Source organism: Pteropus medius, unplaced genomic scaffold (genome assembly GCF_902729225.1).
Source record: "Pteropus medius unplaced genomic scaffold, Ma_sr-lr_union100, whole genome shotgun sequence".
Taxonomy (NCBI): domain Eukaryota; kingdom Metazoa; phylum Chordata; class Mammalia; order Chiroptera; family Pteropodidae; genus Pteropus; species Pteropus medius.
The window spans coordinates 26,684,776-26,709,405 of NW_024342471.1; the positions used below are offsets into that span (position 1 = coordinate 26,684,776).

General features: G+C 59.6%; 1 protein-coding gene across 1 annotated transcript in view; it reads right to left on the reverse strand.

Moving 5' to 3' along the window:
* Positions 1–1,463: 1,463 nt before the first annotated feature.
* The window catches only part of TAF4 (TATA-box binding protein associated factor 4), a 56,070-nt gene continuing 32,903 nt past the window's right edge, over positions 1,464–24,630 (reverse strand). The window contains exons 5-16 of the mRNA XM_039864739.1: positions 23,253–23,372; positions 22,356–22,478; positions 21,816–21,905; positions 21,006–21,251; positions 19,524–19,671; positions 19,003–19,117; positions 17,032–17,201; positions 16,658–16,788; positions 15,850–15,975; positions 15,344–15,400; positions 14,789–14,908; positions 1,464–2,949 (exon numbers count right to left, since the gene is read on the reverse strand). Of these exons, the coding sequence (XP_039720673.1) occupies positions 2,782–2,949; positions 14,789–14,908; positions 15,344–15,400; positions 15,850–15,975; positions 16,658–16,788; positions 17,032–17,201; positions 19,003–19,117; positions 19,524–19,671; positions 21,006–21,251; positions 21,816–21,905; positions 22,356–22,478; positions 23,253–23,372 (1,614 nt within the window). The 3' untranslated portion in view covers positions 1,464–2,781. The remainder of the gene's footprint in view (positions 2,950–14,788; positions 14,909–15,343; positions 15,401–15,849; positions 15,976–16,657; positions 16,789–17,031; positions 17,202–19,002; positions 19,118–19,523; positions 19,672–21,005; positions 21,252–21,815; positions 21,906–22,355; positions 22,479–23,252; positions 23,373–24,630) is intronic.

Sequence of the window (24,630 nt, forward strand, 5' to 3'; positions counted from 1 at the left end):
AACGGGACTCAGGACAACGGATCACGTGCTGTGGTGGGACAGCAAGGGTCGAGGGACACGGTCTGCCGGCAGAGCTGCTCCCGGGGCCGTCTGTCCGGGCCTTGCCAGTGACTGTCCTCGCAGACCACTGGACCCAGTGGGACATAGAGAGAGGCTGAAATTAAATCCATGACACTTGCAGAAATCCAAGCACGAGTGTCCTTTACTGGCGGACCTGTTATTTTAGCCCAAGAACGCCGTCAAAACAAGGTATTCGTCAAGCTCAGATGAACAGCACGTACAAGGGCGGACTGATTAATGAATCGCCTCGCGGCAGAGCCTGGGAGCTGCACCCCTAGCACTTCCTGCCAAGGCTCCGAGGATCGAGTTCCGTCACCCTCCACTACCACGGCTGTTGGGGGCTGCACTGTGCCCCCCCCGCCCCCAAAAAGACACGTGGGGGTCTTCAGCCCCAGAAACTGAGACGAGACCGTATTTGGGAAATGGGTCTGCACAGGTCACGGAGTTAACACGAGGTCGCTGGCTGGGCCGTAGTCCAATGTGACCAGTGTCCTATAGCAAGGCGCGATGCAGGCACACACAGAACGCCACGTGAAGGTGAAGGGGTGTCGCCTCCACAGGTGAGGAACGTCCGAGGTGCGGGCAAGCCAGCAGCAGCTAGGGGGTCCTGGGACAGACCCCCGTCACGGCCGCGGAGTGGCGTGACCCTGCCACGCCGTCCGGCCTTCCGGCCTGCAGACTGAGAGGCACTGGCTGTCTGCTGTGTGAGCCCCGTCTGCAGAATGTGGCCACGGCATCCGGGGACACCGGCCCAGTGGGCACCATAGTGGGAGACTGTCCTGCAGCACGACTCATGCGTGACCCATACTGCTGAGGTCTGTCCAGCTGGCTAAAGTGGAAACCAGACACCATCGGCCGGGCACCAGGCACACGGTGCTGCTAAGTGTAGGCGGCAGGGCCTCTTAGGAGGCTCCCTAGGAGCTGGGGTCACCCAGGCCAGCCTGAACACCCAGACGTGGGGCGTGGGCCCCCACACCCCGCCCATCCCCGTCACCATGCGTCCCCCACGAGGGCTGGGCCAGCCAGCTCCCACGCCCGGTGTGTGTGGACCCTCAGGCCCACCCAGGGCCTTACCTGGCCTCTCCCAGGTGTGCCCTGGCTCGCCTGCCTGCACAGAGCCCAGCGTCCGCACAGCACAGGTCCATCCGTGTCCAAGGTGGGGTGGCCCAGACCGTGGGAGCACGCGGGGCAGGAGCTCGGCCTCCAGCCCTGGGCCTGCCGCGTGCCGGGCCTGGCTCTACGGCGTGCACGTGTCCTTGGAGACGAGGTTACTGTGACCAGATTCGCTGGGTCTGAACACAGATTCTAACAAGCAGCTCACGGATAAGACCTCGGCAGAACCAGAGCTGAGTCTCTGGCAGCAGCCTCTAAAATGGAAAACTGGGCAAAACAGGCAGAACAGATACAGATAAATTTGTTTTTAATAAAGGAGTTAATTTTCTTTCAACCCTATATAAAACAATAGCAATTAAAAACTTCATTTTTGAAAGTAAAATATTTACATATGAACAAGTAACTGTGCAAAATTTACATGGAAAAATGGAAAGACGGGGAGTCCCTAAAAGACAGAACAAGAGGCGTAACAGGTCTCGGGCGTCGATAAAAATACTGATCAGCATCTGGTTCGCACTCGCGCGGGCAGAGTCTACACGGGGTCACACGGGGTCACACAGAGGAAGCCGGAGTATTTACAGTCATAAAAGTACTGTCGATAGACAATTTAATACAATAACCTCTGAAAATATAAAGAACCAATTAGTATATTTGTCATAAAAAAATAGGTACAAAGAAGGGGCTTTGCTCTGGACGTCTGGAAAGCTGGCCCACAGCTCGCACACAGCCTCTTAGCAAAATAATTATAGTTTACATAGCCATTTTTATGTCATGTGCCAAAAATTATGTACAATTACTGACAAAATACACCGACCATTTTCCAACACTTGATTCACACTGAGAAACAGTCCTCCGATGATTCTTCTCGACCGACTTTATTTCATCTAGGTTTTCACTTTCAGCTAAAAAACACAGTGCAAGTAAAATATATTTATGCTGAAAAGGTTTCCGTTTCTTTTAACTTTACAGCTTTACAAACTATAGCAAATAAAATGCATTTGTACAGATGCTGACCACACATTCAGAGGAGCTGCCAGCGCCGGGCCCCACCAAGCAGAAAGTGACTGGCTCCGGGAGGGCACGAAGATGAAGCGCGTCTTCCTCCAGGATTCGGAACACGGGGGGAGGGGGAAGATAAATAGTCTAAAAAGTCAGTTCGCTTTGCCAACTGACTAGTACAAAAATAAAATAAATGAAACGAGGTCATTGGCTGCAGACGCACACCTACGTAGTAAGTGGGGCTGGACTAAACCAAACGCACAAAGAATGGGAAAACTGCTACGAGGTGACAGAGGGCAGCTATTATTTGCTAAACGATTCCATCAGTTTCATATATGGCTTGTTTGGCAAGAAGGCCACTCAATCAAAGATGAGTTAGGGTTTAATTGTCCTTTAGGAGTGCCCACGGGCTTCGGAATTCCCTGTTACAGAAATGTGGTTTTTTTTCTTCCGCTGAAGAGCTTAGAAACAGGAATAGAAAACTGTTCCGTTGCAAAGAGGTGGCTGTTTTTTAAACAATATCCCATTTGCTTGTTACAAAAAGGCGTGATCTGCAAATATATAAAAACGTGCCCAGGCGTCTCCGTCCGAGATGCCGACCGTCCTGTGCTACTTGAGGAACGCTTTGTAGAGCAACAGTGAATGGCTTGTCTCGCGTTCGTTTTCTAAACAAAATATGAGGTCCCTGAGGTTGACCCGCGTGATCCTTTGTCGCGTGAACTGTCTGGGCGTTCCGACGCCGGAGCCGCCTGGGCCCGCCGAGCCTGGGCCCGACCCCTGGTGACGAGAAAGGAGAAGACACGAGTTAGCGGTGCACTGGCAGCCCTGGGGTGTCCCGAGGGGCCCTGGTTCTGGAGAAAGCCCGGCTTGGGACGGGCTCCCACCACAGGCCTACTCCTTGAGCCGAAGCACTCTACGCGCCTCGCCCGGAGGGGCGAAAGCGGGGCCCACGCCGTGCCCAGGGCTGGCACCCCCAGGCACACACTGCGCCGCGCCGCGTCCACAGCGCCCCCAGAGCTCAGACAATGGCCCGCGTGGGGAGGGGTGTGACCAGAGCGGCTCAAACGCTGGCCGCTGTTTCTCCACGTCCACGGGTCCGGGGACTCAGGCGGGGCCAGCACCGCATCTGGGGCCAGGCACATCCTCCCCGCTCCACTGACAAAGGCACATTCCCGATGCGCAAGGTCTAAACTCCTAGACTGGGAGGCTGGTGGTCAGCTGGTTGGGACGCAGTCCCCACGGTCATCTGCAGCCAGGAGGGGGACTTCCTGCCGGTATGAGCAAGACGCTGCGGGCTTGGCTCGGGCTGACTGCACGGCTCGGCAGGCCGCCGGCGACCGGCCATTGAGCCAGAGTCTCTGACGCCGGACAGCTCGCAGAGACAGGGTCTCGGGGGGCTTCCTGGAGGCATCTCGGCGTGTCCCTTGCAGCAGCACCCTGTGGTCTCAACATGCCCTGTCTCCATCGGACACTCCAGGGACAGAGCACGCAACGCCCACTGGATGGCTCTCGTTTCTCCGTTCGTAGTGAAACCAAGTGTCTGCGTCTGGTGGGTGAAGGTGCTCACAGCACCTCTCAGGTCCAGGAAGGCGGGAGTGCGGGCGGCGAGCGCGGTGCCGGGAGCGGCCGGCAGGTGGCAGGCGAGGCTGCCGCCCCTCCCGCCCGGGGTTGGGTGCCGTCCACCAACCACACCCTCAGGCCCCCGAGTCCCATCCCCGCCCCTCCATGACTGCTTCCCCGTGAGAAAGAACCGCGCAGGCTCTGGGCCTTCTCGGCGTCTCCGTGACAGCCCTCGAGAGTGCGTCGTGGAGGAGGCCGACGGTGACGACATGAGCCATCAGAGGGACAGGTCATCGCGGAAGGAGCAGCGACTGTCCAGGGGCCGCAGGTCTAGACCTGGGCCGTGACGCCCCCATCCCAGGCAGGAGCAGAGGCCGGTTTCTGGAAGGAAAGCTGGGACGCCCAGGGATGGGAGCCTGACCCCCCACCTCTGCGGACCCTGGACTCATGGCGAGAACAGAGGCTCCACCCAAATGGTGGCCAAAACTAGCTGGGACGAGGGCGAGGCACTCGCTGCAGGCCCAAAGGTTAAAGGGCGTAAAAGTCAGAAAGCGAGGTAAACAACGTTCTCTAAAACAAAACAAACAGACGAAACAGAGCCGGACGGAGACACAGAGCACAATATGCTGGTTCCCAAAGGGCCAGGGTTGGGGGTGGACAGAGTAGCTGCAGGCGACTCGGATGCACACGTCCAGTTACAAACAAGTCGTGGGACGCACGGAGCAGCAGAGAATACAGTCAAGGACATCGGAACGACTCCGCCTGTGGCGGGGTAACTAGGCTTCCCGCGGCGACCCCTTCCTAACGTGCTACGAGCCTAAACAGACGTAACGTCGTCAGTCATAGACTCAGATTAGAAAAAGACGAACAGTATTTTAATGCAACATTTCTTAGAAATCGGAACAGGTGCCAAAAAATCCTGACACACAAGCAAAACACCCGTGGGGCCTGCGAAGGTGGCGGCACGCCGGCCAGGGCCCCGCGAGGCCGGCCTTGCCCGTGGCTCGCTGGGCTTGTGGGGACGCCCGAAGGCATCCTCGCTGACGCCCCAATTTCTAATTACGTGGGACAAGTGCTGGCTTCTCCATTTCTCCCCCAAACAGAGGGCACATCACTGTCTTCCCGCCAGGGTCTTTGGTGACACTGCTCTGTGGTTCTGGCCTGAGGAGGGTCCCCAGGGACAAGCGCCCGGCTGAGTGGAGGCCTGGGCTGGCTTCACAGCAGCGTGGGGAGACCTGAGGACGAGGCCCGAGGCCAGGAGGCAGCACAGCTCTGCCCACTGCGGCCAAAGGACCCAGGCAGCGACCAGGCTACCAAGATGCTCCACAGGCACGCACAGGCATCAGCCCCGGGGAGCGACCGGACCAAAGCCAGCCACAGCACCACGGCCGGCGAAGGGACGACTCTGCTCTGCTCGGCTGCTGCAGGGGCTGGGGCGGACGCGCAGTGACCCTGAGCACGCCCCTCCCGCGGACCCCGGCCTCCTGCGGGGGCGTGGCGAGCACTCCCGTGCCCTCACAGGGCTGGCAGAGGGGCGCGGCGAAGCTGCTTCCTCTGAGGGCAGGCTCTGCAGCGCGACAAGCGACAAACGCGCACCGTGAGACCCGAATGAGAGAAGCCGCTTCCGTCCGAACCCACCTGCCCTCGGGGAGCCCACAGGGGCGCAGAGCAAGGTGCCACCACGTCCGTGGTGGAAGCTCCTGCGTGCGCCCCGCTTCCTGCATGCTCGCCAAACTGGCCGAGACTGTGCCCCGGGGCCATGTGGGGTTTAGGCCCATGGCCTCACTCCGCTCCCCCGGTGCCCATCCCGCGACTCTGAGAGCCACATCTGTCAGTGGCCCAGGACACTGCAAAGGGGCTGGCGGCGAAGGCACCTCCAGCCCTCCAGCCCCCGGGTCCAGCTGGACAGATACCAGCAGGTGGGTCGAGAGTCAGCGGCCCTCCAGCGCCACGGCCCAGGCTCCGACCGGCCGGCCTGGTGCTCCACACTGTCACGGCTCCCTAAGCTGCTGCCCCCACCCACGTCCGCTGCCAGCGCAGGCAGTCCAGGGCGCCGAGAAGCGGCGGCTGTGACAGACACCCGCGCACGGCTTGAGACCATCGCTTGCAGGAGATGAAGACACCAACTGCTGTGTCACCCCAAGGTCTCCCACTGTCTCCCCAGAACCCCACGGAATGAGAGGGAGACGCACGTGCAGGCACAGCGCTGGACCCGCGTCACGTGAACGCGCCGCCCACGCCTCAACAGGACCGCGCGAGGGACAGGAGCTGCGTCCCCAGCAGGATGTCACTGTGTCCAGGATGCACAGCAAACACGGAGGTGGGCCTCAGTCTTGAAACCACACACCCCAAAACACGCCTGCGGAGGAGCCCAGGCAGAAGGGGAGGCCCCGGAGCCGCTTCTGAGACGCACCCTCTGAAAACCGGGCGTGAGGGGGAAAGCAGCAGACCGCCGTCTGAGGCCCAGTAAGACAAAAGGGCCTCAGGCACAAGACGGGACCCTCCCTACAACCACGCCGACAGGCGACATGCCCTCCAAGGCCATCAGCAGAGGGCGCCAGCAGGCTGTGAGTCACAAACGCAGATCTCCGAGCGGCCACTGCATAAAGTCAGAAAATGCAACTCTACACGTACCAGACAAACTCGGGCTGGAAAAACAGCACTGTAAGATGACGCTGTCAACAACAAAAAACATACTTAAGCAGCTGAGAACGTGAAAATCACCTTGAACCAAAACCTCAAAATTCAGGCAAGAAATAGATTAAAAATCAAAGAAATGAGAAGTGATCAAAGGCATGAAACGAATAGACAAAATTATCTAAGAAATAAACAGATGAACCGCAAGGTGCCCAGGGAAGAAGAGACTAGAAGGAGCATGCAGTGACAGGCACTGAAGAGCGGCAGAGAGCAGACGCGCGAGGACGCGGCGGGGGGACCGTGAGGAGCGTCCGGAAAAGACGGGCGAAGACGAACTCGCGTCCTCAGAGGCCCCGAAGGAAAAACGACGGGTCAGAACTAGAACCCGAGAAAGCTGGCAAGAAAAACAAAACCCACACACTGAAAAGACCCAGTGAGCGCCAGAGAAAGCTAGCCCTTAAAAACCAACGGATTATAAAGACGAGAGAATGAACCCCGCGTCAGGCTTCCCAAAAGCACAAGCAAAGCGGGGTGACCACAGACAGCGTTAAAAACAAATCACTGGCAGGAAGCATGAACCAAAGATTTTACATCCAACCAAACTGTCCTCCGTATCGGGGCCAAAGGACACCTGTCTGCAGCATACAGAATGTGGGGACCGTGCACCCGAGGCCACTGCGGGGGCTCTGCCTCAGGGAGGCGACGGGGAGACGGCAGACCGACGGCGGGGTACCGCATCTGCAGTAGGTACATGCACCACCCCTCCCCCACGGAAGCAAACGTGAGGAAGAGGCTGGAGGACCAGACGCGTGTCCCACGCAGTGACAGTGACAGTGGGACCACAGGCGCGGACGAGGGGGGCGTGGAGAGGGGGAAGCCGGCTCGCGGCCCTACGGCCAGCAGGTGGGGCTGAAGACCAAGAAATCCCGCGCGCTGGATAGTGAACCAAGTAAAACCCAGGGGAAGGTTTAAGTACGAAACTAACCATTAGGATACAATTACAAACCTTCCTCGACACACACAAAACTTTAATTAAGGAGCAAAGCATACTCATCTCGTAGAGACATAGCAAATGCGAAACACAGTTATAAAATGTTACGACACAGTCAAGACCAAGCACGTCACTCATATCGATAAAGATAAGTAGGTTGATCTCACCTATTAAAACAAAAAGCTTTTCAGTTCAGTCCATAAAACAGGCCCCAGCCACGGGCTACGCATGAGAGACACGCCTACCACAGTGAAGCGGAAAGGCTGAAAAGCAGGGACAGAGGCATTCCAGGCGGATGGGAACGGCAGGGGCAGGGGTCCTGATCCGGGACAGCAGACCTCAGACCCACTGGACAAAGACAGACGCTTCTTAACGCCAAACGACACGATCCACAGTAAAGACAGAACACTTCGGGCTGTGCGCACCAAACAGCACGGCATCCACCATCACGAAGCGAAGCCGCAGGAGACGCAAGGAGATGGAGACGGAGACGGACGGACGGACGGACGGGCGCTGGCAGACTTCAGGGCAGCTGCACCAACGTGAGCAAGGAGACGCGGCAGCCAGCACCTCCCGGGCGCACCACGGAAACCCGATCCTGAGCACATGCCCTGCTCTCAGGCACCCACAGCGCCCATCAGACTGTTCTGCTGGTGACGCCCGAGGGAGGCAGGCCCTCTCCGCCACCCCTGGGGCCATGCCGCAGGCACGAGCTCCTGCAGGAGAACTGACGTCACCAGCACAGCTGCCTCGGCGCTGACCTTGACCCCCACCAGCACACACACGCCCGTGCGTGAGGCCTCCCAGTGCAGCTCGTGCACGAGGAGGAGAGGCCGCCCAGGCCACGTGGGGAACGGCGCCTGCATGGCACTCCCTTCAGGGAGGAAAGACCAGGACACGAGAAAACCGTGCCGAAGGAGGCGAGGACACGGCGGAGCCCAGCCCTTGTGGGTGCAGCCCTGGCCCTCATGACCACGGCGTGTCCCCCAAAATAAACAAGTGGACTCAGCCACGACTGAGGTGCACGTGGAGGGCACACCACACCAAAGAACCCAGCTGCACTGGCAACAAGGAAACCAATAACTTAATTAAAAGTAGGCAAAGACCTGAGCACACCTCACCAAAGACGATCGCACGACGGCGAATGAGCAGACGAGAGGACGCCGCGCATCCGGTGTCACCGGGGAAAGGCAGCTTAGAACGGGGAGACACCAGCGCCCTCCTATCAGAACGGCCAGACCCAGGGCACTGACGCCAGCACACGCGGGAGGACGAGGGGCCACAGACACTCGCGCCACTGCCGGGGGACACATGCGGAGCAGCCGCGGGGGGGACGGCCGGGCAGACCTTACAGAACCGGACGCAGCCCTACCGCGTGAGGTGACAGTCGCGCTCCTTGGCGTTTGCCTGAGGAGGTGACCACCCGTGTCCACACACAGACCTGCACGCGAGGTCTGCAGCAGCTCACTCAGAGGCGCCAACACCTAGAAGCCCCGGGACGCCCCTCGGCAGGTGGACACATGCTCTGTGCCCGTCCAGACGGCGGGATGTCGCCCAGCACTAGGAAGAAAGGAGCTGTCACGTCACGAAGAGACACGGAGGGACCGTAAGCGCACGTCACTAGGGAAGGAACCAATCTGAAAAGGCCACACACGGTGCGATTCCAGCTACGTGACACTGGGAAAGGCAAGACATGGGGACAGTAAAAGGACCGCTGGTCCCAGGGCTGGTGGGGGAGGACGGATGGACAGTGGAGGCAGTGAACACACTCAGTGTGACGTGATGACGGTGGGTACGTGTCGTCACACAGATCCATGGACTGTACGACACCGAGAGGGACTGTGATGGAGCTGAGGACTCTGGGTGATAACAACGTATCTGCAGGTTCGTGGGTTGTAACAAACGCACCATCTCGTGGGGAGGGTGGCAGGGAGGAGACTCGGTGTGGAGCAGGGATCACAGGGGAATGAATCCCTGTACTTTCCTCTTAATTTTGCTGTAAACCTAAAACTGCTCTAAAAAATAAATTGCATTGATTAAAAAAATTATATTCTGAAAAACAAAATCAAATAAAGTCTTTAGTCAACAGTATCATACCAGTGATACACATTATGGAAAGCGGGGTGAGGAAGATGTAGAAACTACAATTCATAACTTTCTTGTGACTAAAATTAGTTCAAAACGAAGTTTGTTTGTTTTTTTCTAAAGAAAAAATATCCTAAGGAAATAATCCTAACCGCAAAAACATAAAGAAATGGAACATTATCTGATAAAAAGACTCATACAGAAGACTTTAAAATTCTGGATTTTGTGTTAATCGCTACATGTGTAGCACACAAGTCAAAACCCGGCGCCGCAGGAAAGGGCTCCGTACACGCCCCTCCCAGTGCCTCCAGGTCCCCCAGCTGTCGCTCCGCCCACACTGCCCGGCCCGCCCGCCCCGGCACCTGGGGAGCACAGGCCCTTCCCCGCTCTCCAGGGCTCTCTCCGGAAGTCAAGCCGCGTGCCCTTCCCGTCTGCCCTGCCCTCCTGGCACAGGGAGGGGCTGCACAGGCCAAAGCGCTGGGGAACCTGGTTACGTGCGGCAACGGAAATGCGTTCCCACCGAGAAGCGAGAGAAGGGAGAGAAGGGAGTCGTAAGCAAGGAGAGAGGGTCGCCGGCAGCCGGCAGCCGAGGGGCTGGGCTGGCCTCGCCTCTGAGCCCGCATGCAGAGGGCGGCTGCAGACGCAGGGCCAGGCAAGCACGTCGGCACGCACGTCGGCACGCTCACGGGCACGTGGGTACGCACAGGTACGCACACTGGCACGCACGCTCACGGGCACGTCAGACGCACGTACCCAGGTACGCACGCCACCACGCACGCTCAGGCACGTCGGCACGCACGTTGCCAGGTACACAGGCTGGCGCGCATGCCCGAGCACGCCCACGCACGCGGGCCTCCACCCCGAGCGCCCAGGGGCCTGGAAGCAGGGCGTTCCCGCAGCCGTCAGCCCATGCGCGCCCGGCCTCGCCCTCTGGACACCACGCCGCCCCGAAAGCAGCCAGCGTGCCGAGGGAGGCCGGCCCAGGGGGCAACCCGACACCCTCGGCCAGCGAAAAATGTCACGCTCAAAGAGTGGGCGACACTCAAAAGATGTAGAAACCGGCCTGAAGACGCTCCCACTGACCAAGTCTAGAAATGACGAGTGTTGATTCCGACCCACGGAACACGACAGGGCTCCCCCATCCACGCGCTGACGCAGGCACACGGGAAGAGGGAACGCTGTTCTTTCAGGAGCGGCAGTAAGTGTCCAGGTGTGGCGACAGACGGTCCGCTCGGCGCCCACCACGGCAGTCGGCGTGCAGGTGGGAGTCCTGACCGGTGCTCCGGCTCGGTGCGGGTCCGATGAGGGAGGGAACCTCCTGACTAAACACTAGTAAGTACTAGGGGGTAACAGCGCCTTCACAGGGCGGTCACCGGCAGACGCCCACGTAACAGGCGACCCAGGCTGAGATCGCCAGCGGCGGGAAGGTCAGCCAACACTGCCGCAGCCTCTGCGGTGAACGGAGCATGGCACCACCACGGGGAGGCCACACCGGACAGGCCCAGGCTGACGGTCACCCACAGCACCAAGGCCTGTCCCCTAACCACGGCCAGAGAGGGAGATTCAGAGGAGACTAAGGGGCGTGCTTACTGAATGTCACACCTTTCTGGGCCAAAGAGCAAAAGAGATGCGGCTGGGACAGTTGGGGAAACGGGACCAGGGTGAGGACTCGCTGGCGGCCATGTGCCAGAGTTGTCGTCCCGAGGGGCAGGGCTGCTGCACAGCAGGCACGCAAGTGTCTCGCAGCGTTAGCACAGGGGGGATGGGACAGCCCGAGGCCAGGTCTCGCGTGTGTGAGCGCAAACACGAACACGTGCACAAGTGTGAGCACGCGGCGGTGGTGCAGAAGCAAATGGCATAAAACGTTCAGAACCGAAAACCTGAATGCAGTTCTTTGTACTATTCCTGCAACTTCTCTGTAGGTTTAAAACTACTTCGAATTTAACAAAATTCTGGAAACAGCTCATCGACTCTGGGAGGACATTCCGGGAAGGGCCACGTAAAACACAGGGTCACAGGGTAGCGAAGTCAATCAGCAGATGATACAGCAAAACCAGTGACGGTGAACCGCAAGCAGCCACATGCCCGAACGGTGGGCTAAGTCAGAGGAAAGCGACCAGGCCCCGCCAGGCCTGAAAACCCCAGCAGCAGAGGCCTTCGTCGGGGAGCAGCAACACCCGGCAGTGGTTCTGCCCACACGCACAGGGTTGGGGACCCTCCCCAGACCTGCCAGGGCTCCCCGTGAGCACAGGTCTCGCACAGAAGCGACTCTGGAGGGAAGGAGAGCAGGACAGGGACAGGGACAAGGACAACGGAGACAGAGAAAGGTCCTGAAAACACAGAGGAGAGCAGCGCCACGGGCTCCGCGCCCACACGCACGTTTCCGTCACCATGAATGCGACGCACCTCAAACCACGCAGCTCCGTAAAAACGCAGCAAAGCTAAATGCATGTAAAAGTGAGCAACAGAAAAACATTAAGATCAAGTTACTACAGGAAACGAGAGAATGAGGAGCAAACTAACATCCCTACAGGTGACGAAAAACGCCAAAAGGACAATCAAAAACATGAAAACTGTAACGTTCTGTTTCAAAACAAGCTGAAGACATTAAAAGGCATAAAAGAACAACATAAATCAGAAATAGCAAAACTTGGAAATGAGGTGAGAGTCAAGAGCGAAAATTAGAAAAGAAAATTTCATTTGCGAAACGAAGACTGAAGAAAACATGAGCAAATAAAAACATACTGCCTTAAGAAAAAACTAAGAAGGTGAAAAGAATAAAAAGTATAAAGATTTTTTAAAGGAGAGGTTTAAAGGATTGTGTAAAGAAGATACAACATATGAATAACAGAACCTCCAAAGAAAAAAACTATGTTAAAAAAAAATAAAAACTAAGGAAAACATTCCTGAACAAGAAAATGTTTTAAACGTGTTTCAAGAACATAACACACACCTGAGGCCGCAATCCAGAATGACGAACTCCAAGTAAAATCAAAGGCTTTAAAAGAAAATAAGTTCTTTGAGCAAAAAGAACCATGATACACCAGAGAAGCACAGCCAGCATCAGACCTGGACAGCAAGGCTTCCCAGAAACAGCATCTTCAGCGACACACTTAAGGTTCTCAAGGGAAGAAAATGAGCCAAGGATCTTATGGCTGCCGAAACTGGTCTTTAAGCAGAAGGGGCACGAGCGGTCACCAGCATGGCAAGCATTCGGGAACAGTCCCCATGAATCGTTCCGAAAAAATCTGGGAGCAAATGAGATTCCGAAAACCGAAACGACTAAGCAGACACCGGCAGGCAGGCCAGTCGTTAGCAGTAAGCACGGTTACCCACGGAGCCGAGGCTGAGCGCGGGTCAGGAGAGAGCAGACCACGTGAGCACTGCACAACGCACGTGCCAGAAATGACAGTCCCCGCTGGAGTCCTGCCACCCGAGAGGAGAGACTGCGTTTACACTCCCGACACGCAGCCGAGACACCTAAAAGCCTGTTCCTAGCTGGAAGGGGCAGCCCCTTGAGCAGGACCCCCAACGAAGCCTGAAGCCTGGCCAGGGAAGGCAGTCTGCACGTCTAGTCCCCGAGTCCCGCTAGGTGGGAGGGTTTCAAAAACGCTGTGGGCTCGGTCCAGACCCTCACTAACGCCAACGCGAGAAACAGAGCTGAGCGGCAGACCTGCCTGCTGAAACACAAATCACACTCTGCAGGGAAAGAAAAAGTCCACGGTCTCCACACGTCATGCAAGCCACCGCCACTAGGCACGCAGAGAAACAGGAACTGTGCCCCAGACCCCGGAGGAGAGGCAGCCGGCAGAGGCCAAACCTGAGACGGCCCCGATGCTGGGCTTGTCAAAAGACATTAAGCAGCTTCTGTAAACAGCTTCAAAGAATAATGGGAAAATATGGTCTCAATAACTGAGCAGACAAGAATCTTATCAAAGAATGAGAAACCATAAAAAAGCCCTAAACGGAAACCCTAGACGGACAAAATACACTAACAAATATAAACCTCAATGGAGGGGCTTAGCAGCTGACGAGATGACAGAACCCCACGTGGTCAGGGCACCTGAGGATGAAACAAAAGAAACTGCCCAGTCTGAAGAGAGGTCCGAGACGTGTCACCAGGAGGTCCAGTAAAAAAAGGTAGGACTGGACAGAAAAGAATTTGAGGAAATCAAGGCCAGAATAGTTCAAATTGAGGAAAAATACAGACCAAGAGACGGAAGAACCCCAAGCAGCTAAATGTCAGGAGACCCAGGTCTAAATACAACACAGACAAACCTCTGAAAACTTGACAATAACCTCAAAACAGGCAGACGTGAGACCTACTCCACACGGGACCAGAGGTACAAATTGAATCTTCAACCTCTTCCACTGGAGCCCGGAAAACAGTGGGACCACGGCTCCAAGCAGCAGAAATATGGTTTATCAGTTCTTAGAATAAGAGTTTGCAAAAGCCGGCCTTCTCTTTCTGTGATCTAGGACACGGTGACACGATTAGAAGAGAATTTCCTCAGAAGCATGGAGGAGCCCAGCTCAAGGACCAGAGGAAGATGTAAAGGACGCTAATTCTCGGATCACTTAGCCTTGTCGTTCTAGAAAATCAAATGACACACATCTGGCCTTGCCTGGCTTATTCAAGAATATAGGAGAAATTAAATTTTAAATTAAAAAAAAAAAGTTGGAGAAAAATGGTCAACCCAGAAATTGATATTCAAAACTGAGGGTACAATACCACCAGTCCCCAGTAAACGGAGGGGACAGAACCCATCGCCAGCAGACTGCCCACGAGACACAGACTCGCGCTCCTTCGAGGCAGCAGGCGCTCCTGCTGAGGGGACGGGGCCCCGAGGAGGGCGGGGAGACCACGCAGAAAACGCTACCTTTGCTCCTCCTATGACCTAGTTAAAAACGGACAGTTTAAAGCGAAAACAACATACTTTAAGATTGGGTTTATAAGTAAATACAAAGATGTAACAACAAACAAGTCGGAGAGTAAACAAGTCGGGACAAACACAGCCGGGAGCAATGCCCTTCCTGCATGCCAGGGACTGTCCGTCCCCTGCGCTGCCCTCCCGTCCGCGGCTCAGAAGAACGGTCACCCGTGAGGGTCACCCTGCTGACAGTCTCCCCGTGTTCTTCTCAGTCAGTCTAAACCATGGTGATGAACCGTCTCACGCAAAGACCCTCTGGCTCACGTGACACAAACGAGTCTACCTGAATTTAGAGTCACGTGCGAATGTAGGAAGCCAGTGCCGACGCGCGTCTGGCCCCCCGAGGAGGTCCGCTGCGAGATGCCCCACTGCATGGTCCCGTGCAGCCCTCAGTGCCCGTAGCGCCCTGTACCTCTGTCCCCGATCCCGGTCCTGGAGAGTCCACTTTCCTCTTTTTCCTGGGCCCGATGGCGGCCAGTGCTGTGAGGTTGGCATCGCGCTGCCGCATCTGTGCCAGCTCTTGCTGCTGCATCTTTGTTTTGAAGAGGAAACAAGAACCGTCACTTCACGCATGTACCGCTCACCACGAAAGCAATAAAAACACACCCCGGGGGTTTGCTGAAATTTTCTACGTTAAAATTCCTTTAACGTTTTGCTTTCTTCTTAACAGTAAGCATGTTATACAATCAGGGAAATAATAAAATGCTCATCTTAGAAAACTCAAAAAATATGAAAAAATTTTAAAAGTATAAAGACTAAACGCACCCGAAGAGAAACTACCACTGAATTTAAAGTAGGACAAACTGTTGGCACCAGAAAACACCTCTGCGAACGTTTTAAACAGCCACAGAGACGCCGCGCACAGAAACGCCATCGCCGCCTCGCTCCCCACTCTCGGAAGGTTCTGGCTGAATGTGCACGCTTTCGAGTGTGCACTGAAGATCCTCTGACTAAAACGCTCCCTTACCTCCTTTGCCTTCTGTTTCAACCTTAATTGTTCTGGATCTTCTTGTCTCGACCGAGACTATTTTTCAAAAAAGTAAAAAAGAAGAATAAGTTATAACCAAAATGTTTATCACCTAAAATGTTATCTTAATCATGATATGCTAACGATCTAGTCATGACAGAAAACATGATACATCTTTAAACACTCAAAGCCAGAAGATGAAAATTCAGAGTTGTGTGTCGTGGAGGAAAGAAAACCTTCTTCTTCAGCAAATCCGTACCCTTCGGACGTGAAAACTAAGATATGGTCTGTGACACATCTGCCAGCCGCAGGGAGCTGGCTGTCTGACCAGGGTACCTGACAGAGTGCCGAGGGGTCCAGGTCCCGCCCCATGTGCCGAGGCCTCGTGCCCCAACCCCGCCCGACCGTGGGCACCACTCTGGCCTCCCGGAAGCCCCGAGGTCGCCTCGGGCGCCCAGGACGGGCAAAGGGAGGGCACCGCGGCCGAGGGCACCACGAGCACTTGCCTTCGCTGCCCGCATTAAGATCTCTCTCTCCTGCTCATCCTTCCTCTGTTTTTCGATCTGATCGAGCTGCTCAAAAAACTTGAGTTGAGCCCGGACGTCACTTGCCTGCTCGTACCTGTCGTCATCCTACAGAAACGGTGAAAATACTGTTTGTCATGAACCCGGAGACCCCGCTGGACAGTCTGTGTGCCACCCCCTGCAGCCAGTTCCCACAGGTGCCGCACAGACTCCGACCCCTCCCCATGCAGCCCAGTCCCGCATCTGGGGTGCTCTGTGCGTTCCCAGCGGGGGAGGAGGCTCGGGGAGCTGTACTTTATACACTTCAGTGTTTGAATTTTTCAAGCAACATTTTGAACTTTTCTTAAGAACAATCATTTTTAAAGCAAAACGGCCCCGTCCTTTTAACTGCTGCTCAGGAGGCGCTGTCGCTGGGCCAGTGAGTGGCGCCTGTGTGGTGCGCTCAGCCCACCTCTGCCTGGTGCCCTGCTGGACGGCACGCGTGGCCGAGCAGGGACGGCGCCATCCAGAAGGCACCATGGGAGGCCGGGCCTATGGTGCCTCTGATCGTCCACAAAACCAAACGGGCAACGATCTGAGTCACGGGAGAGGGCCGGGGCCCGGTCTGCAGGCTTGGCTGGGAACCCCAGGCAGGACAGGGGTGCAGGGCCCCGTCCCCTCTGAGGCGGAAGAGGCCAGCCCCGCCCCAGCCCGGGAGGACCATGCGCTCAGGGAAGCGCAGAGCTCAGCGCGCGTGGGCCCGGGACGGGGCCTGGGGGCGGGACGCCCCGCTCGGGAAGCAGCGCGGTACCTTATAGGAGAAGTTCTTCTGCTGAGCTGTTTCCGATATTTTCTCGACGAGGTTCTGCAGCCTCTGCTGCGTGGCGTGAGACACGTAGCTCACCACGTCCGGGTGTAACTCCGTGATGCCATGCTTCTTACCTGCGGGTCAGGCAGAGCGAAGCGTCAGGGCAGGGTTCTGCCCCCGACCACTGCTGTTTCCCGTGCCCCCAGGGACCGCCCCTCGCAGCCGCAGGGCGGCCAGGCAGGCCCACGGGCCAGCGTCACCACCACAGGCTCATGCAAGGCTTCACGGGGGGAGGACACGCGGCAGGTGGCCAGGCCGAGTGTCAGTCACGGTGCCAGCAAGCCCACGCGGGGACGCAGGGTCCTGCTGGCACGTACCGATTTCCAGAATCCGTCTCTGCAGAGGCGCCGGGAGCAGGAAGGTCTCGTCCTTACAGGACCGCGTGAGGGTGCCCACCAGCTCCGAGTTCGTGGCCAGTATTCTCGCGCTTTCTTCCGACAGGTTCACTCCGGCCATCGACGCAACATCGTTAATGTCATCGTCGTCCCTTCAGAACAGGAGACAAGACGACCCTCACTAAGCAACGGCTGCAGCGCCAGGCATGCCCAGGTGGTCCCAACGCAGGGCGGTGAACGGAGGGGCAGGGGACACGTTGCGGGAAGCACAGCTCGGGTCCCCCAGGCGTGCGTCCTGCCGGCCGCCTTCCACACTGTACTGTCACCTGCAGAAGCCCAGCGTCTTCTCTGAACCCAAGTCTGGGCTTTCACAGGAAGTCGCGCTCGGGCGGAGGCCGAACGTGAGCCTTTGCGCACGGACGGACAGATGGACGGACGTGTGTGAGGGCCCCGCGGGCCCCACCGCGTTCCGAGGGCAGCCGCGCCGCCTGGCTGCTTCGCGAGCCTTTCCACGCAGAACCCTCGCGGGCCAGCGCGCTCCCGCGGCTCAGAACCAGCGCCAGCCCCAGGAGGGCGCACGAGGCGCGCTTCCCGACTCGCTCTGGGGGAGCTGCCGGCCGACACCCACACCCGACCACTCGGCGAGCTCCCTGCGGCAAGGGCGTCCCGACAGGACCGGGTGACCTCGGAAACCAGCCCCCACCGCGCTCCGTGCCCGCCAGCGTGGCTGCCTGCCCCCGGACTGCCTTCCACGCAGAGGGTCCGGCTCAGAATCACGTGCTGCACCTCGTCTCGTGTCTCTTCAGCCTCCTTCGGCCTGGAACGTTCCGCAGCCTTTCCTTGACTCTCGTGCCCTTGACACGGGGAGGTCACAGGCCAGCTGTCTTGTCGCACGTTCTGGTCTCCCTCTGGCCACCGTCCCTCCTGCCGAGGTATGGGACGCGTCTTCGGCAGGAACCTCACAGTCACGTGGCCTCGCTGGCCGCCCCCCGCAGGGGCTGGGCTGGTCCCTCGTCGGCATGTACTCCGAGTCGGCCGGTGGTCCCTGCCCGGCTTCCCCGCCGTCGGGGCGCCCCTCCCGTGGTCAGTGAGGACGTGGGCACGTGGGTGGGCATCCTGTTCCTCGTGAACTGTGTCCGTGTATCCGTTTTCAGGGGCTCGTGGTCGCCGCCTCAGCCGTGGGCGCAGTCTCTGACTGCAGACGTGGCCTGCAGCAGGGAGGCCGCCCGCCCGCCCCGAGCACCGCCTCCCCCCTGACGACGTGTGCTAAGTGCCTTGTGCTTTCTGATCCCGGCCCAGGAATGAGCCTTTGTCAGGCGCCTGGTCACTGCGGGAAAACGGGACCTGAGCGCCGGTGTGCTCGCCGCCACCGGGTGTCAGTGCTCCTGCTCCCTCCGCGGGTGGAGCGAGGCCTTTCCACCTGCAGTAGGTCGACCTGTGCCCACTGAACCACGAGCTTCCAACACGACCTGGCCCGTTCCGTACCTGCTGCCCCCTGCCCTCCCTCCCCTTCCTGGGGGAAGCGGGGGCGGCTGCAGCCCATTCGCCTGCTCCTCGGACCCGCAGGGAGGCTGCCCCCCACCTCCTGCACCGGCCCGCCCCACCCCGCCAGCGCACATCCAGCCCCGCTGCGGCCACCTAATGGCGCTGGGGAAGGAGTGTCCGGGAAAGGGGGTCCCGCAGAAGTCTCCCGAAACACGCTCTCTCCTGCTTCACCGCAACGAAAGCTCTCGCCATGGCCCCCCCGCGGCCAAGTCCCCGACACGGGACTCCACGACGACGACACGCAGACCGCTGCTCCGCGAGACACCCCCGGACCGTGCACCCCAGGACTCTGGGGCTGGAAGGGGCGGGGTGCATCCCACGCACGCCCGCAGTGCCCTCAGGGTGCCACGTCTGCAGACGGGCGCTCTCGCCTTCGCTCAGAAACCAGCCGCGCGGCTCGCTCCTTACCGAAACGAACCTCCCCCGGGATCCTTGAGTTTATTTTTCTGTGCGGCAGCTGCTTGGGCCGAGACAGCAGACAGCGCTTTGGTTCCAGGTAGCACGGCAGGCTTCACCACGGGGACTGCAAGACAAGAGACGCAGTGTGCCACCGACACGCAAGCACGTGCGTCGGTGCCCCTCCCGCGGAGGCACGCCGCTGCGGTGCCTGCGGGGCCCGGGGAGGGACGCGCCCCCACCCCGCGACAGCGGGGTCCCAGAGAGGCTGGGATTTCTAACTCGAGTACGGGGGGCAGCGGCAGCTCGCAAGCCGAGTGCAGGAGCGACGACTGCCAGACACGGGCAGCGGGAACGTGTGCGGGAGGATCGAGACCGCGCTGGCGGAAGCGGGAGCCGCCGCCACCACGCGCAGGCCGCACGCTGGAGCGCACGGACACGGCCGCCACAGCGACGCACGCTCCAGCGCGAGTCACGACCACGACGGCGAGGCTGTCCGGCGAGTGGCCGTGAGACGCCCGCGAGGCCCTTACCTGGCTGCAGCTGGTTCAGCTGGATCTGCTGGGGTGTGGTGAGCACGATGCGGTTGTGAGGCTGCCGGAGGGCCACCATGGGTGTCTGCGTCAACGTCACCTGCGGGGGCCGGATCAGCGCTCCAGGCTTGGGTGGCGGTTGGATCACCTGAGGCAGAGCCCACAGCCCTCGTGAGCACACGCTGCCGAGAGCTGCCAGCACTCCGTCCCCAGCCGTGGCCCTGCCCTGGCCCGGAGCGGGGCGGCCCCAACAGGACCGCAGGGTCAGACGGCGGCCACCCACGTCCGGCGCCACGGCCAGAGCCAGCTCCTCAGGGCAGACGCACCGCACGACCAGCACGCTGAGCGCAATGCCTGGAGGAGGGGGCCGCGCTCAGTGCCCCAGCGTGGGGAGGTCCCCCTCCACCGGTCAGTGAAGGTGACGGGTGACGTGGCTACCTGGAGCTGCAGGTCAGGCTCTCTCCCTCCCCAACATTTTCTCTATGAGGCGAGATGGCTCTCACAGCAGGCGGTGGGGATTAGATTTCCTACGCCCCAGCCCTGAACGTGGCCCCAAAGAAGGGCCTCTCTCCTGTCCCCTAGCCGCGGCCTGCGCCCCGCCCCACCAGCTGTGCTCCCACTGCTCGGCGCACCCCGCCTTTCCCTCCGCCACTGAGCACACGCTCGGCCGCCACTTTCGCGCACCGTCTCCCGCCTGCCCGTCCGGTCAGCTCACCGCCCCGAGAGCGGCCCAGGCCTCCCGCCCGCCCGCCGCAGCACAGAGCACGCCTGTGCTGGGACACAAAGCGCGCGCCCAAAGCCACGCGGCTGCAGGGCACACGGCCTTGCCCGGAACCTCTGGGGCCAGGCAGCCACAGCTGGATTCTGAATCCCACGAAGGTAACCTGAAGGGTGTGTCATGGGACGCCCAAAGGTCGTAAGCCAGCAGGCAAGGGGCCCCGTGAGCTCTCGGCTCGCTGCCTGGTTATCTATCACACGCGCCACCGTGAAACCCACCCCACAACCGCCTGCCACGTGCTCGCAAGGGAGCCTGCGTGGCGTGTTTCTGTAGCTGTCTTTAATGAGAACGGAATCTCTTTGAAGTTATCTTAAAAGCACCAATCTCGCTACCGGAGCAAACACGTCCTTCCTCCAGCCTCAGGGCCCAGGATACTGGACACGAACCATCAGCAGTTTCGGCATCTGAGAACCACCCAGCCCAGCCGGCGTGTCCAGCACCAAGCACACGTCATCTGTCCCCTGCACGGGGCCACTGCCCTTCATCAAAGACAACACCCAACTCAGTCACTGCAAAAGCATCTCGGTCGTTTTGACCACGAACACCCTGGAAACGTGCCAACAAAAGCCACCACGCTTACTTTACTGAGAAACGAACTACACGGTTGCGGGGCCTCGGCCGCTGGTTTAACTGTGGAGACTGACGCCCCAGCCCGCCTGCAGGGGGTCCCCCTGAGCCGGGGCGACGGGCTCCCGCCTGCACACCAGCGGCGTGGGCCGCCCCTGCTTGCCAGCGCCCACCTGTGTGGGCTGCGTGAGGCTGATGACAGGGGGCTGGAGGGCGCTGGTCACGCTGGCCGCCGTCTTCCCGGCCGTGCGCTGGACCGAGCTGCTCAGCACCACGGCCGTGAGCGCGGTGGTGGCCTGCGAGGCGGGCGGCTGCTGCTGCTGGCTCTGCTGGATGAAGGCTGCCGAGTCGGGGGTCAGCTGTCTCAAGGCGGGCAAGCTCCTCTGGGCAGAAACAGACACGGGGTCGGGCGGGCGGCCCGGCTGCGCGTTCCCTTCCCCCAAACCCCGAAGGAGCCCATCCGAGAAAGGTTCTCAGGCCAAAGAGCGTAGGTTTCAGATCTTGAGGTGCCTCTGATGTCAGGTATCAATGTGTGTGTGTGTGTGTGTGTGTGTGTGTGTGTGTCTCTCTCTCTCTCTCTCTCACACACACACACACGTGCATCACCAAGATTATTCTCGATAAAAAAAGCAGCATTTCTAAAATGCCCTTAAGAACGCCACAGCATCAGAGACTGTCTGATGGGGGCTGCCGATGCCGCTGAAGCCCTGGGTGCTCCCCGGGTGAGTGCCCCGTCAGCTGTCACGCCACGGGCCACCCGGGGATTGCCCTGTGCTTACGGGCAATGGCCGCAGCACCCGGGGTCTCAAAACCCCCAGAAAAGCCTCTGAAGAGGACACCGGGACATTCCTCACAGGGCGCTTTGACCTTCCAAACACAGCGGCAACAACTGTAAACCGCACTCCTGCCTCCGGACACCCGAGCCGGTCAACGGGCCTCACACTCACCTTCAGGAAAGGCACGAGGTACGGTTGAGGTGAAGAATTAAGCTCTCGGTACAACCTGCTAGTGAAGTCTTCGGCTTCGATTTTTCCGTCCTGAAAAATAAAATACACACTGAGATGCCCGTGAGAGGAAGTGCACGCGCCCCTTTGCTCGGCGACGCCCTGCTCTCGTGGCCCACGGTCCGCTGTGTCCCAGCCCGTGCTGGGGCTGGACGGAGGCGTCAGGAGGTCGGCGTGCTGCGTGTCCTGGCCGACGGGCGTGCTCGGGGGCAGCTGGAGGCTCGCCCGGCCCTTCCTGAGCCCGCTGGTGGTGGCGTCTGCGCCTGGGCTCCCCCTTGTTCCCTTCACCCAGCTGCCACCCAACGCTCCCCAAGTATCCCGCGCCCCCGGCATTTCTTCAGGCGCCGGACCAGCCTCGCAGCGGCCTCACTGGCAACGCCAAGGCTGCAGGCGGAGGGTGCGCAGGGGCACTTTACTCAAGCGACAGCTCCGGGAGGCGGCCGCGCACAGGGAGGCCCCGGCGACGCGGCGCACGCCACGCACCAGCAGGTGCTGCACCAGCTCCTTCACGTTGGCCGCCGTCTCCGTGGACTGCTTCCCGGACGACGCCAGCTTTATCAACGTAGACAGGAAGTTTTTACATTTCTTCACGTTCTCCATAGTTTCCTGCGTTCGAAAGATACGGACGGAAAGTCTTAGAAAGCACACCTTCGTCACCGCTTGTGCTTCAACTAAGACGTGAAGGCAAGAAGCGCATTTCTCCCCTAAACTTGAGAAAATGCAGTAACTGCCACGGTCTGCTGACGGGGTGCAGACCAGAGCGTGCGCCCCGCAGCCCGCCGTCCCCCCTTCAGGACGGAAGCGGAGGAAACAGCCAGAACGTGAACGAGGTGAATCGCGGAGTGTTCACGGTGACGCCGGTGGTCGTAAAGACAACCTGACGCCTGTCCGGACGCACAACGGGAGTCACGCTGTGACGCCGCTGCTGGGGACGCGCGATGCTCACAGAGGAGCAGGGAAAAGCGTCCAGCGCGACCCCACCGACTCAGACAGCCGCACGCAGACCAACGCTACGGGAAGGCAAGTCACGACGGGCCACCGTGCTACTGTGCCCCAGCTCTGCCCAGTCCACGCGCGTCTCCCAGCGCCCCTGGCTGTGCCTGCCACCGCAGGTCCTCTGTGGCCCGAAAGCCCCGTGCAGGAGAAGGGGGCCCTTCCTGACACCCCTGAGGCCTCCGCTCTCAGACCCCGTGCCGGGGGGCCACGCACACCCCGAGGCACTCGCGTGTCCGGGCTGTGGCTGGCGCTCTAAGCTGCACGAACGGGCCGTGGGGCCCCAGCCAGCCCCGGAACCTTGAGAGGCAAGACGGGTGACGCCGTGGGCCAGACGTGGCCCACTGCCTGTGGCAGGCCCGAGGGGCGCGGCGCGGCGGCACTCACCGTGGCAGCTGTGGAGGTGGTGGTGGCCCCTGGGACCGATCGCTGAGGTGTCCCGGTCTGCACAGCCGTCGCCGTCCCAAGCGACGTCGTCTGGGCGGTGCCACCCAGAACAAGCTGCGGCTACAAGAACCCAAAGCAGGAGGTGAACAGAGGCTACGGGGAGGCGGCCCGTGACAGACCGCACCCCCGCGCTGCAGTCCCGTACACCTGAGGGACAGGGCTTCGTGCCTGCGTCAGAAACTGACAGGTTACACCGACCGCTGGCAAGACACCGGCTGTCGCTAGTCCCCGAAAGTTACGTGGTGGCCGGCTCAGGCCACCTGCCACACGCACCTGGCCCATCAGCGACGACAGCTGGTCTGAAGAGAGCCCGGTGACGGAGGCCGAGACGTCCCACACTGTCAGCCCCAGTGCGGCGTGGTGCGGGGTGACAGGGGAGGGGCCCACGCCCTCGGCCCCCAGACCCTCCCTTCCTTCTCATCCGGACACGTCAGGGAAGGGGGTTCGGAGCGATAGGAGGGCTGAGAGGGTTCCCCGCTGAACAGATGGCCACCAGACCTCAGGCATGGGGGCCCAGCCTGCCCCCCCGTCCGGCCACCGACACTTCCGCTCCACACCTGCTGGTTTTTCTCAGCAGGTCCTTTTCCAATGGACAGACCCTGCCGTCAACCCGTTTTACGACTTCTCAAAGTAGGGGCAGTGCAACCCGTGTGTGACGGGCAGGGACCCCTGCTGTCAGGGGCGCTGGCACACTGTAACCAGTGGCAGCTGCAACCTCTACTGACCCCTCCAGACTCGGAGGTGCCCTAGTGACCCCAGCATCAGGGGCCTGTGAGCTGGAGGCGGTGATGGCGTTTCCTTCAGTCTGGGGCTTCCACTCGTAACACTGGGCACGTGCTACTTATAACTAGAAAATGGCAAACGAAGCCACGAAGGAAAAAACCTGAGGAGGAGAAACCATGCCACCGTGTCTGGGCAGCGAGGGGAGCGGCAGGGAGATGTCCGGGAGCCCCGCGTGTCCGGGAGTCCCCCTTACATGGGATTGGCTCCCACAATCTATCCTGCGGCCAACGAGCTCAAACTGCACCCGCGGAGCCGAGACGGCCCTCGTCTTCCACTAACCGGACACGGGCCTGAGTGCGCCTCACCACACTGTCAGAGGACACCTTCCAGACCCTCAACTCGGGGCACGCTCCGCCACGCCTAGCGGACTCTGCTCGGCTCCCTCCCTGGGCTGAACCGCTCTTGCCCCGGCTCTAAACAGCACCGTCACCCACTGCAGATGCCAAAGGAGCACGCGGGCGAGGTCCGGCGAGGGCAGAGCCAGTGCTGGGCAGCGCCAGGCGCTCCAGCCCCTGGCTGCCCGCACCGCCCGTGG